General features: G+C 45.3%; 2 protein-coding genes across 2 annotated transcripts; one reads left to right on the top strand and one right to left on the bottom strand.

Moving 5' to 3' along the window:
* Positions 1 to 761: 761 nt before the first annotated feature.
* Positions 762 to 4,102, top strand: CST11 (cystatin 11). The gene is made up of 3 exons (XM_059707540.1): positions 762 to 986; positions 1,601 to 1,705; positions 3,453 to 4,102. Exons 1-3 carry the CDS (start codon positions 762 to 764, stop codon positions 3,534 to 3,536), a joined length of 414 nt encoding a protein of 137 aa, XP_059563523.1. The 3' UTR covers positions 3,537 to 4,102.
* A 1,035-nt stretch (positions 4,103 to 5,137) lies between these two features.
* CSTL1 (cystatin like 1) lies at positions 5,138 to 15,682 on the bottom strand. The gene is made up of 4 exons (XM_059707541.1): positions 15,578 to 15,682; positions 14,784 to 15,095; positions 5,968 to 6,081; positions 5,138 to 5,261 (listed from the first exon to the last, which is right to left on the bottom strand). The coding sequence occupies exons 2-4, from the start codon at positions 15,000 to 15,002 to the stop codon at positions 5,172 to 5,174; spliced, it is 423 nt and encodes a 140-aa protein (XP_059563524.1). The 5' UTR covers positions 15,003 to 15,095; positions 15,578 to 15,682; the 3' UTR covers positions 5,138 to 5,171.
* Positions 15,683 to 17,819: the final 2,137 nt, after the last annotated feature.

Here is a 17,819-nt window from a genome sequence, read left to right on the forward strand (position 1 = left end):
CATCTGCGAGTGGAGCCTGCTTCCCATACAGGGCACATCCTCTGCTTCCTGGGGACATCAGCTTCTCCAAGGGGCCCAGGCCTCCCAAAGTTAAGAATTATTAACATGGAAGAAGAGGCCAAGGATTGGGCTTGAGGGACCGCTTGTGTCCTGGTTGGCCAGATAAAGCGGGGAGCGATGACAAGAACAATCAGAGGGAAGGTCAAGAGGACAGGGAGGATGTGGTGGTGTTCACCCGCTCACCTGTTCATGCCTCACTGCCCTGGCATCCGCATCCCCTGTGTCTCAAGTGCTTCCTGTCGCTCCGGACCTCCCACATCCCCAGCCGAGGCGAGCTCTGTGAACAGAGGCCCCTGGCCAGGCTTCCACCCAGATAATGCTGGGGCAGCAGCAGGAGGAGAGGGGGTGTTGCTCTGTGAACAGAGGCCCCTGGCCAGGCTTCCACCCAGATAATGCTGGGGCAGCAGCAGGAGGAGAGGGGGTGTTGCTGAGAGAACAAACCCCAAAAGAGGAGATGGGTGTTTGCATGGGTGTATGAGTAAAAGACACGAACGGATGCAAAAGGGTAAGAGGAGGTGAGGGTGAGCTTGCCAACCATTGCACAATCTCCCCTGCTCATCAGGATCAGCTGCGGATGAAGAGACGGGGAGGAGAGCTGTGGGCGTCCACCATGCATGGGCTTAAATCCGCCAGGCCAGTCAGGGTCCCTGGGAACCAGGACGTGGAGGGAGCTCTTCCTAGGCCCCCTGAGCTGAGGGGCAATGGCTAGACCCAGGCAGACTCCACAGCTTCTACTGGCCATTCTGGGGGCCCTGGTGGCCATCGCCTACCAAGAAAGGAAGAAAACCTTTATTAGTGTCCAAGAAGTGCCTGCATCAGAAGCCTTCGTGGTAACCACCTTGGAGTATGTGACCAGTGAGTTCAACCAGGAAAGTGATGACAAGTACAACTTCCGGATTGTGCGCGTCCTGAAGGTCAAGAAGCTGGTCAGTGGGCTCCTCTCCCCCTCTTCCCCGTGCCCCTATGCCAGGGGACGGCTGGCACTCGGGGGCAAGCCCATTCACGTGACATTCAGCCTCATTTCATGAGAAGTGGGCCTCTGAAGAGAAACCTAAGTTCACCGATAAAGTTAAGTTGCTTAAGTGGTGCCCAATACCAGGAGTCGGTACGTTGTGGCCCGAGGGCCACATCTGCCTGTTGTTGCCTCTGTGGTTCGTTTCATTGGTTCCCAGCCACACCAGGTGTGCCAGGTCCTGCGGGGCTGCTTTTGCGCTGTAATTGCAGGGTTGAGGCCACATGCCCCCAAAGGCTAAATGTTTACTCTCTGGTCTTTTGTAGACATAGTCTGCAGACCCTGTACCGGAATCACTGGCATCCTTTGGGTTTTCCAAGGGATGGCTTTGCCCACAGAATGGTTTCTAGTGAGTTGTCCTCACATGACAAAAGGAGGCACGGGAGTCAGATGGTTAGGGGAGAGAGGGGCCCATCTCTCTACCTAGGATGGGGTCCTTGCCCTTTGGCACCACGGGAAAGAGGTCCCGCCCCCAGCAGCTATGGAGGAGGAGAAATCCTGTGTCTCCTTGCCGCCTGCTTCCCACAGGTTACCGACCACATGGAGTACCACGTGAACTTCGAGATGCGGCGGACCACCTGCCCAAGGCTGGAGGCCAACAACTGCAGCTTTCAGGAAGGGGAGCTTTACAAGGTACTGGGTGAACGCGCCTTCACTCAGGGCGAACTCATTTGTAGTGGGGTTTGCCTATGGTTTTGGGATGGTGTGGGGTGGAATTATTGGGGCTATATTTGAGCTCACTTAAAAAGGAAGGAGGGTAACCAACACCTGCTTTCTCAAAACAGAGCAGCGAAGGTGCCTGGCAGGTGCTGCTCCTTCGTTGCTGGAAAAATGGGGAGGTCGGAAGGGTTGAGAGGGGGAAGCGAAGTGTCTGAGCTCCGGGGAACACTCTGCAGCTGAAGGAAGTAGTTAGCTATCTCAGCAGCCAGTGGGACCTCACGGTGTGCCCTGATGAATTTCTGAATATCAGCCTGAAGTTAACACAAAAACCACTGGGCTACTGGCCTGTCCCTTTCGTCCAGCAGTGTGGGAGGCAAAATGGGAGAGGAAATAAGAAATTGAGTTCAGAGATAGTTTAATGGGTGGTAGGAGTGGGTTGGGGTAAGGGAGGTCAAAGCTGTATGTGTGTGATCTGCTGAGGAGCCACTCCCACAACAGTGGCTTAGTCCTCTCCTTCCTCCCTCTCCCCCCCACCCCTCCATGCTTCATTCCCACCCAGTGTTGTCACATCGGAGGGAGGCTGGCCAGACATGCATAGCTGCAGTGTGTAGTCAGGATGGGCCCACTTGTATAGGGCCTTGAAGGTCCCAAAGCCCACAGGCCCTGCAAATCGCTTCTTTTACCCAAATGAGTTAGAATGAGGATGATCCTATGTCCCACCCTGCCTGGATAGTCCTGACTTGCACCTAGCTTCTTTGTGTCATCACTAATGGCATCCCCATTTGCTTACAACATGTCCTGGTTCATCAATTATATGGTGACCCTGGTTGTAATGGCCTGGGGTGTTCTCAATGTAGAAACATGTGATCAGGAGCTCCCTCTGCACTTTCGTCACAAATAATTCTTCAAAATCTAGCAAAATGGACTTTTTTAGTTCTTCCCTGAAGAAGATCATGAAATCTATTAACAAAGTAATTGAAGATCGCAGTAAAGCAAAATTAGAGGATCTTATTGATATGACTAATTTAATTGGTGGAATTAGTATTCTGATTTCTATTTTAGGAAAAATGTAAATGCATACTTAAGCCTCCCACCACCACCACATCCCCCAGCCTGGACTTTCCAATGAAGAGCAGGAAAACAAGCTGACACTATAAAATGATAATGTGCAAAATTTATTGATTGATTTTTCATTATGGAGGAAGAAGGAAGTTAAAAAGAATATCTTGAGAGAGAATAGGGGCAAGGGAGAGAGAGAGAGAGGGTTATGAATGAGTATACAAATGGGTAAATGAAGGATGGGAGGAAGAAAGAAAAGATGGATGGACTGGGTGAAAAAAAGGTGAAAAAAGGAAGGCTATATTGATGGAAATAAGGATGGGTGGAGATGGATGAGAGGATGGATGAATGGATGGATGAAGCCAGTACAGGTCAAGGAAGAAAAAGTGTGAAGTAAACAACACAAGTAAAAATGAAGAGGGAAATCAATCAGTGAATATATGCGGTGGCGGGGGGGGGCACTTCATTTCTAGTCTCTACGTTTAACTACAAACAGAAGAACATTTTCTGGAATGACCTCAACTCTAATACTATCAAGTGATTAAAATCACAATAAAGAATAAACTATCCACAAGTATTATATCCTCGTCTTTCCCCTTTAAAATTTCCACCTTGCATGTTATCTTTTTAAAATATTGTTTTTTGTTTCTTTGTTTTTTAGCAAATCGAGTGCTTTTACTCAGTGTTTGTTGTCCCCTGGTTTGAAAAGTACAAAATTCTGCGCAAAAATTGCACCAATGGCTAGGTGACCTGGAGCACACACCTGTGGTCACTATATGTGAAAGTGTCCTGCAATAAGCAGTAACTCCCTGTACAGAAAATAAATGTTTGTCCACCTATTCTCTTAATGTTCTTAATGTGTAAAATTCCATTTTTCCCCAAATTCTTCAGTTCATAATAATATAGTCTGAAGGTCTTCTGGGCAGGGCAGTTTTGGGGTCCAAATGAAATGACATGAATAATTTCAGGCCTTATAGCCTACATAACCTGCATGATAGCAGAACTTCACATCCAGGAGGTTTCTTTAGATTAAAACAAAACAGAGAAAGGGGAAAGAAGAGAGAAGAGGAAGGAAACGCTAAGACAAGAGATAGTGGCAAGTATGGACTATGATGGCACCTCTGAGGAGTCCAATAAAGAGCACCCCCTTTCTTGTCTAACATGCAAAACACAGAGAAATAATATAACTACAAAAGCTAAAAGGCCTTTGTTGCTGATCAGGACTAAGTTGGGAGCTGTGCCATTTTGATAGGCAAGTGCACTTCCTGATACCAAATTCTAGAATTCAATTTAGACGCCCAGCACCAGCAACAGTGGACCAGAGCAGGTCTCTTCACAAAGAGGTTCCTCTCCTGGAGTTGACAAGGAAAATGTGTGCCCCGGTGGGAAAGAGTAGGACCAGGACTACAGTGCCCAGTTTTTCCTTCCCAAATTGGCCAATTGGATTAAGTTCTCCTGGAGAGAAGTGATGAGGACAGCAAAAGCAGGGAGGCTATGTAGGGGCTCCTCTTCCATGGATGGCGATAAGCAGTGGAGAATAAGCAGCACCCAACAACGTGATTCAGGATTTTAAACCAAGTCACCAGGCTCCTCTCTCCACTCTACTTCTCCCTTTGCAAATTTAGCTCTGTGTCCTTTCACTACAATGGATCACAGCCATGAGTATGACTCTATGCTGAGTCCTGGGAATCCTTCTAGTGAATCTGATACTGGGGGGTTGGTCTAGGGCAGTGGTTCTCAACCTTCTGGCCCTTTAAATACAGTTCCTCATGTTGTGACCCAACCATAAAATTATTTTCGTTGCTACTTCATAACTGTAATGTTGCTACTGTTATGAATTGTAATGTAACTATCTGATATGCAGGATGGTCTTAGGCGACCCCTGTGAAAGGGTCGTTCAACCGCTGGACCGCTGGTCTAGGGTGTCTTGGACACACTCAAAAAGACATGTGTCAGTCACGGAATTATATGTGCATTGAGAAGAAACAGAGCTCCCTCAAGCTTGGGTCAGAGGTCAAGATGTGCCCCAGAGATACGGTCTGATGTAGAAAAAGTTATAAGATTCCTCCAAATACATAACAACCTTCTACTCAAATTGAACCAGCCCTCTAAAGACCACTGTCTATGTACATGAGTGAGTGTGAATGTGAGTGAGTGTGAATTGTGTTTGGGTTTATGTGAGTGTGTGTGTGTGTGTGTGTGTGCGCGCGCGCGCGAGCGCTGTGTGAGTGTGTGAGAGCTAGTGCATATGTGTGTACATGTGTGAGTGTGTGTGTAGTGAGACCCTGCTGAGGGGGATGAGGTCCTTCCAGGGGTCTGTAATAGAAAATGCACAGCACAGCCATCTAAGTTTTCATCGAGGATCTTTGCACAAACCCATTTACAAGTGGGCCTCCAGACAGGAGTTGTTCCAAAGCTCGTAATAGTTGATCCAGGGCACAGTGTATATCAAAAAATCGCAGATGAAACTCTGTGGAAGGAGAAAGACACAATCAGCTTTCAGGGAAATCTCCTGCCCCGAGACCCTCAGGGGGAGTTCAGAACCATCGCTGAGGCTGCACACTGGCCATGTGGGTGGGGAGAATCTGCTCAGTCATCTGGAGGGAGCTGAAGGGACTGAGGGGGTTCAAGGCCCGGACAGGAATGTCACCTGGGGCTCCCTCTGCCCAGCGACTTGGGAGCTGGAGCAGGTACAACTGGAAAGCCCTCCTCGGACCCCAGTCCCCAGACACATGCACTCAGGCACAGGGAGACTGTCATATTTGCCAGTAAGTGGTGCCACCCAGAGGAGCCAGGAAAAGAGTGAGCAAATTCATGAAGACAAGGGGGCAATTAAACAATCCTCAGCGGCCTGGAGAGGGCAAGCCATGACCAGAACAAGGTCCCCATGGGGAAATAATGCTGCTTCCACCGAAGGCTGGGAAGGGTCCTGGAGACCTGGAGCCAGGGTCCAGGTCTGTGCCATGGCCAAGGTTGGGGGGGACTGTCCAATCAGAGAGCCTCCCTCCTACCCCCAGCACCTCTGGTGGTTTCAGCAGCCCTGGGGCTGTGCCCTTGCTATGCCCCAATCCACACAGCGGTAAAAGCTGTCAATGTCCAATTTGTGTTAACTTTTAAAGTTTTGACTTTTCTCCCTTTGGTTAGGAGTCTCTTTTCAGATGACTGCCACCACATACCTTCTTCATCTTCTTCTCGCTTTGTCGGGGGCATGAATGACTTTTTGTGCTGTTCTTTTTGCACTTCGTCCGGCTGATCTTTACGGTGGCCAGATACTCCACTCCTGTGGTCAGCTACAGAAAAGCAATAGCACTGTTAGTCTGGAGTCAAAGCATCCAGTTGCTGGCTCTCTCCAAGGAAGGCTAGAATGGAGAGTGAAGCCCCAGGAGCCACGCCCCTGGGTCTGGCTCACCCACCCAAGCATGGCCCCCTCTTCTCCCTCCAGCTTGAGGATGCACAGAGGCACTAAGGCCCCTGGTCAGTGCCCAGCATGTGCATAACCCATTCCCTGGCTCTGCACTGGACTCACTGCAATGGGCACAGATGGATCGCACCTATCCCCCCTGCATCCTCAGACAAGGTGGGCAACACATTGAGCTTGGCTGACTGGCAGTGCCAGAGCACCCCCAGGTCTGCACACATGGTCCTCCGAATGCATAGAACCAGCCACACCTTATCCCCCTGGTCTCCCAGCCCCTTCAGCCATGTCCTCCTTCTCTTCCCTCCTTCCCAGCCAACCTGATGGGAGGCGGTCAGCAACACAGCTCAAAACATAAGCTTGGAGGATTCAAGTGGGCTGCAGTGTAACTTGTAGCTATGCAAGTTACATAACCCTTGCTCCCAGCCAAGCACTGGAATTACAGTTCAAGTACTTTGCAATCAATTTGAAAAGTCAAGAGAAGTGCAGCTGGTTGGACATCTATCTAAGGAGCACCAAAGAAACAACATAGAGACTGGAAAGAGAAGGGGAGTCACGGAAAGGGGGAGCCCCCCTGGAGCAGGTGCTTGGCTGAGAGGCCGAGCAATATCAGCAGCATTATTTCCAATAGCCAAGATCTGGAAATGGCCCCAGTGCCCATCAGCAGATGAGTGAATAAAAAAGCTATGGTATTTTTACACAATGGAATACTACATGGCTGTAAAAAAAAGAAGGAACTCTTACCCTTTGCAACAGTATGGATGGACCTGGAGAGTATTATGCTAAGCTAAATAAGTCAGTCAAAGAAAGATAAATACCATATGATCTCACTAAGATGTGGAATCTAATGAACACAATAATCTGTTATACAAAATAGAACCGGAAGCATGGACACGTGGATCAGACTGGCTGCTGCAGGAGAGGAGAGGGGTGGGGATGACTGGATAAAGAAGGTGGAGCAATTAGCTAAAGATCGTACGTGCATACCCCATGGACACGGACAATAGTTCGGTGAAGGCCAAGGGAGGGGGAGGTGCCTGTGGATGAGGTGGGCAAAGGGGGGGAGAAAGGGGGACATCTGCAACAATGTCAACATTAAAATTGTTAATAAAAAGCCCATAAGCTTAGGACTCTAACTGATTTGGAGCATGTGTTCTCCATACAGGAATGCTGTGACCTTGAGCCTAGCAGCCTTAGTTTCCTCACCGACAGAGTATAGGTAATAATTATGCCTATTCTAGGAGTTGTTACATGACAGCGGTTCTCAACCTGTGGGTCGTGACCCCTTTTGCAGTCGAAGGGCCCTTTCACAGGGGTCGCCTAAGACCATCCTGCGTATCAGATATTTACATTATGATTCATAACAGTGGCAACATTATAGTTATGAAGTAACAACGAAAATAATTTTATGGTTGGGGTTCACAACATGAGGAACTGTATTTAAAGGGCCACTGGCTTAAGAGAAGCACGCATTTCACTGAATGCACAAAATACATTTCAAAGAAACTACATAATTACGAATTATTAAATGTTTTAACAAGTGTTGGGAACATTACTCTGAAGTAGCAATGGAGTTGGGAGAGTGTCAGAACAGAAGACAGAAGAATTGAGCTCAAGTTCTGGCTTTAACCCCTGCCAACTTTATCTGAGCAAGTAGAGTCCCTCCACCTACCTGAGCCTCAGTCTCCTCGTCTAGAAAATGGGAAGAATAGTGCCCATTTGCTCTGATGATGTATGGAAATGGTGAATATATAAACCATGGAGAATGCACACAAGAGCCACTTCCTATCGTTGTGATTTGTCTTCTTGTCGTACTCATGTTCAAGTGCAAGATCCGAAGACGCAAGGGCAAAAGACTGGGAAAGCCTTTGGTGGCAGGTAAGCCCCACATGCAGAGGTGAAACTAATACATGGTTGTGTTGGAAATGGCTGAATTTTCCAGTAACCGTGGGGACTAGTCACTAGAGAGTTCTGCCTGGTGAGGGGAGAAGCTCCTAGAAGGTCCTGCTTCCTTGTCCAAATGCAGTGGCCAACCACATAAGAAGGCTTGTACTCTCTGCTGTGGTGATAGAAGGAGAGAGCGCTCATACCACCCCTGAGAGGAAAGCGCCACTATAAAACCTCAAGGTGTGCAGTGTGGCTGGGGGAGGAGGCCTGAGGGCAGTACCACCACCCTGGTCCCCACGTCTAAGGGAAGGACCTCAGGATGCAGGGCTCCTGAGTTCTTCATCAAGGGACAGTTTCATCCAAGTATTGTTGGCAGCTTGCAGGGCTTGTGCCAAGCACTGTCGCATTGATGTTCAGCACATTCTGCATGTATGGAGAAACTAAAACATTGGCCATAAATTTAACTAACATTCCAATGAATGTAGTGCTTTCTTATTCATTATAAGACTTGACTGTTAAATAATAATAGGAATTATCATAATAATACAAATGTTTTCATAAATGCTGCTTCACTCTTTTCTGCCTGCTTTGCAAGTGAGTCAACTGAGGCTGCAGGTATGGGTGGCACTTGACCAAAATCCCATGATTAGGAGGATCTGGACGTCAAACTCAGAAGGTGCCCACCTCCTGCATCCCTCTGTGAGGTATTAGAACAAACACAATCATGCCGTAACAGGGGTGGGGATGCCCAGGGATCCTTGCCCCAGGTCACCCAGCTACCAAAAGGTATAGTCACTCTGACAATTCATCCATTTGAATGACATCGCATGTTTACTCACAAACAACTCTTTCAGAGGTAACTGTTAATGGCAATGGATTGATTCCACACGACAGACCTGAGATGGTCAGATTTATCCTTGGGAAGACAAGAGGCGAACAAGCCAACTTCCACAAGAAAGTTGGTCAAGGGCTGCCCCCTTGTGGCTAAGTCACCCCAATGTTAGGCTTTCATAAGCCACAATTTTGTGACAAGTGTGAGTTACTGAAAAAACAAGCTGATGCCTATGAGGCCCATTTGTGTCTCATTAACACCGCCCATCCCTCTCTGCCCCCTGCCCTGGCTGTTTTCTCCCGTTCCCACTGCTCCTCTCTAATCAGTCCAGCGATTTTCAATCCATGTGTCGCAAGAGGCACACCGGTGTGTCGTAAAAAAATTTAAAACATGCAATACCTGACTATTTAGTCAGCGGCACTAATTTCTTTTCCATTAGATTATCAAATAAAAGAATGACAGCAGCCAACACAACAATAGCCATCTGATGTGAATGAATCAAAATTATACATATTTTTGGTCAGATAGGCAAAAAATGTATTTTTTGGTGTGCCACATGATGTAACTAATTACTTTATGTGTGCCATGGTATGAAAAAAGGTTGAAAATCACTGTGCTAGTCTATTAATTTTTTTATTAGTTCAATAATACATAATTGAACTAAGATGTGGTATTGCCTTTGACCTAACTTACATATTTTACTGACAAGGAGAAAATTCTGAGATGTTCTAAATTAAATTACAGAGGTCAAAGAGTGAGAGAAAAGTGACGGAACTGTTCATCTGTTAATGGCTGAAGGTCAACTAACAAAAGACTGCTCACATTCCGTCTGTCCGTTGGAATTTGGAATTAATTTCCAGTTGGCTATTTCTACAGATTCTTTTAGCCAGGAACCATCAAACTCCAGGAAGCTCCAGTTATTGTTTACATGTGGGTTTCCAAGAATGCTGCCCGCAGCCCATCAACGGGAATGGACATTTCTTTTTGCAGCCTCTGCACCTACTTCAGAGCTGGCCCTGCTTTCTCCCACCACTTCTCCTGTAGCTCATGTAAATTCTTTCAGAAGGCTTACATCTTTCTTTCCCCTGCCCCCACGTGATGTATAAAAATGCTTGCAGAGTCCAAGACAATGGATTATATGTGTCTTTTCCACCAAACCATCTGCTGGTGGTTTGGACTTCATGCCTCAAGATCAATCTTCTTTTTGGCTAGCACTTTTAAACTTTCAGTCATGGAAATTAAAATTGTTGTTTTTAACATTACTATCTGACCTTGAGGAGAGGTTAGACAAGCAAAAGTGATTTTCAAACAACTTTTTTCATCCTCTATCATCCTTCAATTGATATCAGAAAATTTTACACAAAAAACAAATAAAAGAAGAGATGATCTGATTGAAGCCTGGCCCTCACTCCTCTTGGTCTCCTCCTGTTAAAAAAACAAACAAACAAACAAACAAACAAAACCCACACCTCTGTATAATTCATTTTCTATAGAATGCAGCTAGAAAGTCCAGACTTAGATTTTACAGCCCTGGACATTGAAATACTATTGTTGAGGGGAACCTACAGAGAACACTTATATTTTGCCAAATGAGACTGTTAGAGAAAACAGCCTGGACAAGATGGTGGCACAGGTAAATGAGGTACTGGGAACCTCCCACAACCACATCAAAAATTACAATTAAATTATAGAACAACCATTATTCAGAATGCCTGAAATTTAGCTTTACAGAAGTCCTATAACTAAGGATATAAAGAAGAAGCCAGGTTGAGACTGGTAAGAAGGGTGGAGACATGAAACAAACTGGTTCCATACCCACATGTGGTGGTTAAAAATCAGGAGGGATATCTTGACTACAAAAGCTAGAGGAGCCACTTTCTTCCAGACAGAAGTGCTGGCAGATACTGTTCCTTTGCTGAGCCTTTTGCCCAAAGAGCTGGCAGTCTGGTGCCATATCTAAGTCTCCATCAACCTGGCTAACACTGTTCACCCTGCCCTGGTAATTCCCTGAGACACTGCCTCACCAAACTTTGGGGCCCATTCAAGCAGTTTCCAGTGTTTTTTCCATACAAGTGACTTCTCTTGGCTCATGCTTCAGATTTTCCTAAAATCTCTCAAACAAGCAGTGTCTGGCTTCTGCATACCCTGTATATAATGCTAAGTGACCCCAAGGCCAGCACTAGTGGCAGCCAGACTTGGTTCACAGTTTGGCTCACAGTTTGGCTTTTTCTGGGCACCTCCTAGTCCAGGAAAAGCAGCAACCATCTGTAGACCATGCTGGGCCCAAGCAGGGCACAGGTGGTGGCGACCTTTTACCTTCCAAGAGGTCCCAGAGCCAGTGCACATGGTGGACAGCTTCATAGCATGCCAGATTACAACCCAACAGCCTTCATGAGTGACACACTAAGGGTGCAGCCTCAGCAGGCACCAAAGCCCCACTGAAGAAAGTCCTGCTCTATGGGTCAGCCCCTACAAGCAGCTCCCCCATTGTAGTTGCCGCCAGTCTTTGCAGCTAATCCCTCCCAGTGATGTGCCAACAGCAATCAAGACTCAACTACAACAGGACAGCTCCTACAGCCCACACAAGGGCCATACCTAAAGCACCCAACATGGGTGACTGGGGAGGCTGTACCCCTGGCCTTGCAGGACACTTACTATATTAGGCCATTCTACCAAGTCTAGGAGACATAGCAGCTCTATATAATACATAGAAATAAACACAGGGAAGCAGCCAATATGAGGAGACAAAGAAACAGATCCCAAGTGAAAGAACAGGAGAAATCTTCAGAAAAAGAACTAAATGACGTGGAGGCAAGGAAGTTACCAGATACACATTTCAAAACAGTGTTTATAAGGATGCTCAGAAAACTCAGTGAGAACTTCAACAGCATAAAAAAGACAAGGAAATCATAAAAAAAAGAACCAGCAGAAATGAAGACTACACTAAACAAAATAAAGAATAAATTAAAGGGAATCAGCAGTAAAGTAGATGAAGCAGAGTATTAAATCAGTAATTTGGAATATAAGGAAGCAGAAAACACCCAATCAGACCAGCAAAAAGAAAAAAGAACCCAAGAAATGAGGATAGTGTAAGAAGCTCCTGGGATAACTTCAAGCATACCAACAGTTGCATCATAGGGATGCCAGAAGGAGAAGAGAGAGCAAGAAATCGAAAAGTTATTTAGAAAAAATAATGATGGAAAACTTCCTTAACTTGGTGAAGAAAATAGACATAGAAGTCCAGGAAGCACAGAGTTCAAACAAGATGAACCTAAAAAGACCCACACCAAGACACATCATAATAAAATGCCAAAGGTTAAAGACAAAGAGAGAATCTTAAAGGCAGCGAGAGAAAAGCAGTTAGTTACCTATAAGGAAACTCCCATAAGTTTGTCAGTTGATTTCTCAACAGAAACTTTGTAGCCATAAGCGATTGACATAAAATATTCTAAGTGAGGAAAAACAAGGACCTACAACCAAGATTACTCTATCTAGCAAAGCTATCATTTGGAATTGAAGGACAAATAAAGAACTTCCCAGACAAGACAAAGCTAAAGAAGTTTATTACCACCAAACCAGTATTACAAGAAATTTTATAGGGTCTTCTTAAAGGAGAAAAAGAGAAAAAAAGATTAAAAATATGAATAGGTCCCAGGTTCGATTCCAGTCAAGGGCATGTGCCTTGGTTGCGGGCACGTCCCCAGTGGGTGGTGTGCAGGAGGCAGCTGATCAAGGCTTCTCTCTCATTGATGTTTCTAACTCTCTATCCTTCTCCCTTCCTCTCTGTAAAAAAATCAATAAAATATATTTTTTTAAAAATAAAAATATGAATAATAAAATGGCATTAAATATATATCTGTCAACAATTATTTTACATGCAAATGGATTAACTGCACCAATCAAAAGAGATACAGTGTTTGGATAGGTTACAAAACCAGACCCTTATTTTATTCTGTATGTATGTAAGGGACTCATTTCAAATCAAAAGACACACACAGGCTTGGTCAGTGTGGTTCAGTTGGTTGGCGCATCATCTGTACACAGAAAGGTGGTGGATTCAATTCCTGATCAAGGCACATACCCAAGTTGCAGGTTCAATCCTCAGTCAGGGCATATATAGGAGGCTTCTCTCACATCAATGTTTTTCTCTCTCTCTCTCTCCCTCTTTTCTCTCTCTCTCTCTCTCTCTCCCTCTTTTCTCTCTCTCTCTCTCTCTCTCCCCCTTCTTGGCTCTAAAAAAAATTCAATAATAAATAAAATAAAATAAATAAGACACACACAGACTGAAAGTAAAGGGATGGAAAATGATATTTCACGAAAATGGAAACAACACAAAACAAAAAATGTGGGGTAGCAATACTTATATCAAACCAAATAGACTTTAAAACAAAAGCTATACCAAAAGAGAAAAAAAGACCTAACATCTCTATTTCTAAGTATTTATTCAAAGGAATCCAAAACACTAAATCAAAAGGATCTATACATTCATATGTTTATTGCAGCAAGATATAAAAGCAACTTAAGTGTCCATCAATACATGAATGGATAGCCCAGCCAGTGTGGTTGAACATCAAACTATGATCCAGGAGGCCATGGTTCTATTCCTGGTCAGGGCACATGCCCAGGTTGTGGGCTGGATTCCCAGTGGGAGGTGTGCAGGAGGCCCCCAATCAATGATTCTCTCTCAGCACTGATGTTTCTATCTCTCTCTCCTTATCCCTTCCTCTCTGAAATCAATAAAAATATATTAAGAAAAAAAATAGATGAATGGTTAAAGATAAAGATCTATACAATGAAATATGATTCAGCCATAAAAAAAGAATTAAATCTTGCCATCTGCAACAACAGGGATAGACCTAGAGAATATTATGCTAAGTGAAATAAGCCAGTCAGAGAAAAACAAGTAACATATGATTTCACTCATATGTGGAATTTAATGAACAAAGTGAACTACCAAGCAAAATAGAGACAGACTCATAGATAAAGAGTAGGCAGATAGCTCAGGGAGGGGTGGTGGTGTTCGGGTGAGGGTGGAAGGATTAAGCAAAATAGAAAAAAAAAAAAAGGCTATAACAAAAGACAAAGAAGGGCCCAGCATTGGCATCAGGGGTGCCAGAAGGAGGGGAGAGAGCAAGAAATCGAAAAGATATTTAGAGCCCTAACCGGTTTTGCTCAGTGGATAGAGCATCAGCCTGCGGACTGAAGGGTCCCAGGTTCGATTCCAGTCAAGAGCATGTACCTTGGTTGTGGGCACATCCCCAGTAGGGGGTGTGCAGGAGGCAGCTGATAGATGTTTCTAACTCTCTATCCTTCTCCCTTCCTCTCTGTACAAAATCAATAAAAAAAATTTTTAAAAAAGATATTTAGAAAAAGTAATGATGGAAAACTGATGGACAGCAGTGTGGTGATTGCTGAGGGGAGGGGAGGAGAGGAGGTGAAGGAGGGTATGGGGCGGATAAATGGTGATAGACGGAGACTTAACTTGGGGTGGTGAACAACAATACAGCAGGGGTCCTCAAACTACGGCCCGCAGGCCACATGCAAATACAAATATTATATTTGTTCCTGTTGTTTTTTTTTTACTTCAAAATAAGATATGTGCAGTGTGCATAGGAATTTGTTCATAGTTTTTTTTTTAAACTATAGTCCGGCCCTCCAACGGTCTGAGGGACAGTGAACTGGCCCCCTGTTTAAAAAGTTTGAGGACCCCTGCAATACAGTGTACAAATGATGTGTTGTAAAATTGTGCACCTGAAATTTGTATCATATTGTTTACCAGTGTCACTCGAATAAATTCAATGTAAAAAATGGGCAAGAATGGGGGTACTACCCATATTCAGAGAAACCGAGATACAAACCTGCACATAACTTTGAAGTACTTTGTCTACTCGAAATAAGTAGGTGTCATTGCTCACATTGTTGTAGTTTTCAATGAAGAATCTGAGTGTTGAATTCATGTTTTTCTTGCTTGTGGACTTCTCCTGGAAGCCTCCCCACCTTTGAAAGTGACCCAATTTGGCCGTCAGGACCAGAGCAGCCAACAACAACAGAAGGTTTCTCCAGCATTCAGCTCCCATGTCCGCAGCTTCAGAAACCGCCTATCCACTGCACCTTCAGGCTCGCTCGCTGCTCATCCACAGCCGACGCAGCCTTTCCCCGGAGACAGCTGCCTGCATTTAAACAGAGGCTGAGACCTGGGCCTCTTCCTTTCAACACCCTGCCCACAATTTGACGGAAGGACCAGATAGAGAAGTCTCTCTGCGTGGCTGTCCAACCTACTCTCAGGTCAGGTCATTTCCCACCCCCATCCGGTTCTTCAGTGTTTCAGACAGGCGTAATTTCTAAACACCTGCCAAGGTGGGTAAGACCTTCTCCCTGCCTTTACACCTACAAAGAAAGAAAACTCTAAAACAGACCTCTGCAGTGCTATGCAATAAGACCCGGTGTATTGGACAGAGGAACACCATTCATGGAAATAGGGAAAGGCTTATGGAGAACATAATGTTTGGACTAGGATATAAGAAATCAGGGGCATGGAACAGGGTCAGGGGCATTCTACTTACCTACTTTGGGTTCCAACTATCTCACCCAGCCATCACCTATTTCCTATGCTTCTCTAGAGGTTCTCTGTACTCCCCCGCCAGCTCCTCACCACAGATTTCTGCCGGCTGGATTTCTCACTTGTGCCTGCAGGCCCTGGCACTGGCTCAAGCTATCTTCATATGAGCCCAGCAGAGCTTTGTGAGGTAAGCCCCACCCGCCTCCTTGTGAGGGAGGAATACATTGTGAACTTTACTTATTCAGAATTTAATCATGCCCTTGTGATGGTTGCCAAGTGGGAGGGGCCATGGTGGGTGAGTGAAAAAAGGGGAGGGATTACATCGTATAAATGGCTGGGTATAAAACAGTCACGGCGATGTAAGTACAGCATGGGGAATATAGTCAATAATACCGGAATAACTATGTATAGTATCAGATGAGTACTACTCATTGAGGTAATTACTTCATAAGTTATATAAATGTAAAATAACTATGTTGTACACCTGGATCTAATATCTGTCACCTGTAATTGAAAATTTAAAAATAATATTTTTCAAAAAAGAAAGTTGATTTCTAAAGTTTGGGTGTTGCTTATAACGGGAAGGAATGTCTCCTGTACCCTCTTTGGGGCTCTGGGTTGGCCTAAAAATTAAACTGGTATATGACAGAGTAACCAGAGGAAAACACACACATTTAATTGAATTTTTAGGTTTATGTGGGAGACCTTACAAGAGAATGGCAACCCAAAGAGGTGCTCTGAGCAGAAAGCTTTTATACCTGTAGACAAAGAAACAGATTTGTAAAGAATTGGCAAGACAAAGGAGTTTGGGTGAGGGGTAGTAAGTGGTAAAGTCTCAAGGTTTGTTTATAAAGCCTTCACGGCCCTAAATTCCCCACCTCTAGTGATAAAGATGTTTTCCTTCTTTCTGATACCAGGAGGGCACTTACACAGGGACATTTATCTCTTGCTTTCAAAGGAGAAGGGCATGGGGAGGTCAGAGTGTCTTTCCTGCTTCTGCTGTTTTCTCATCTGTCCCTCTAGTCCAGTGGTTCTCAACCTGTGGGTCGAGACCCCTTTGGGGAGTCGAACGACCCTTTCACAGGGGTCGCCTAAGGCCATCGGAAAACACATATATAATTACGTATTGTTTTTGTGATTAATCACTATGCTTTAATTATGTCCAATTTGTAACAATGAAATTGGGGTTCACCACAACATGAGGAACTGTATTAAAGGGTCGTGGCATTAGGAAGGTAGAGAACCACTGCCCTAGTCAGTCCTCACTCTATCAGGTTTGTCTCTCTGCCCTGTCACCTCTGCTCACCAGCCTCTGGGTGTGGCCTGGGGGAAAGTGGGAGTTCCTGTAGGTTTACTGTGAGGGAGGGAGAGAGAGAGAGAGAGAGAGAGAGAGAGAGAGAGAGAGAGAGAGAGAGAATATGAATGAGGGAAATACCCTTAAATCACAAGTTCTAGTTTAGAGGAGGTAGTCCATTCCACCTTTCCAGCTGACTAGATGGGAGGACCTAGAATTGTACGTTTTAGTGTAGTTGTGGAGAGTTCTTACAATGTACACTCCCTGGACCCCACCTCTAGAAGATCCTGATACAAAAAGCTAGTGACTCAGGAGTCCGTACTTCTTGGACATTCTTTAGAGTTTCCACATTGAGCCAAGTTTGGGAACTGTCTTAATCACCATACTGATGCTGCACTTCAGAGCTTTTGAGATGGCCCTGCTCCATTAAATCCCCATGTTATTGCACAGGGACCACCCAGAACAGGTAAACCTCTGCCAGCCTGCAGTGTGTGGGTTCTTGACTTTATGCAGGAGAGATTTCACAGCATAAGTACAGGTGATATAGACAGTACTTTGATTAAAGCTAGGGACAGTGAAACAGGAAAGCCTAGGATAGAAGCAACAGGAGAGAGAGGCAGGGCTGCTTTGGCTCTCTAGAAATGTTACAGGAAAGAAGTGAGCCAAGGTAAGGCTTCTGCCAGCTCACTGGAAAGTCAGAGAAAAGGGACCTTGGAGACAAGTTCAAGGCGTTAGCCAGGGGTGAGCTGCCGCTGCCCATTGCTCCTCTGGGTGCAAGTTTCCTGGGGTCCCTTAGGAGATGCATGCCTGTGGGGGAAGGGAAAGGTATGGGCATGCTCCTGGGAGGGAGAGCTTTGCTGGGTCCTTTGTCTTGAAGGGTTTAAAAGACTGGGAGTTTAGGGGAGGTCTCAGGAGAAGATCTCATACAATATTCATCAATTTTATGCTGATAGGTCAAATGAGATTTATTCCCATAATTTCATCTGTCCTTGTAGGTGGTTGGCAAATGGTGCTAATTGGACTTCCAATATCTACTAGCAT

The sequence above is a fragment of the Myotis daubentonii genome, chromosome 8, assembly GCF_963259705.1.
Source record: "Myotis daubentonii chromosome 8, mMyoDau2.1, whole genome shotgun sequence".
Classification (NCBI taxonomy): Eukaryota; Metazoa; Chordata; class Mammalia; order Chiroptera; family Vespertilionidae; genus Myotis; species Myotis daubentonii.

What these genes read in the sequence shown, in the direction of transcription:
- CSTL1 (XM_059707541.1), bottom strand. Translation starts at nt 15,002, where the DNA reads ATGGGAGCTGAATGCTGGAGAAACCTTCTGTTGTTGTTGGCTGCTCTG. An exon ending in TACTTCAAAGTTATGTGCAG is followed by an intron (nt 6,082 to 14,783) that starts GTTTGTATCTCG and finishes GCTTTTCTGTAG; the next exon opens with CTGACCACAGGAGTGGAGTA. An exon ending in GCGAGAAGAAGATGAAGAAG is followed by an intron (nt 5,262 to 5,967) that starts GTATGTGGTGGC and finishes CTCCTTCCACAG; the next exon opens with AGTTTCATCTGCGATTTTTT.
- CST11 (XM_059707540.1), top strand. Translation starts at nt 762, where the DNA reads ATGGCTAGACCCAGGCAGACTCCACAGCTTCTACTGGCCATTCTGGGG. An exon ending in TCCTGAAGGTCAAGAAGCTG is followed by an intron (nt 987 to 1,600) that starts GTCAGTGGGCTC and finishes TGCTTCCCACAG; the next exon opens with GTTACCGACCACATGGAGTA. An exon ending in AGGAAGGGGAGCTTTACAAG is followed by an intron (nt 1,706 to 3,452) that starts GTACTGGGTGAA and finishes TTTGTTTTTTAG; the next exon opens with CAAATCGAGTGCTTTTACTC.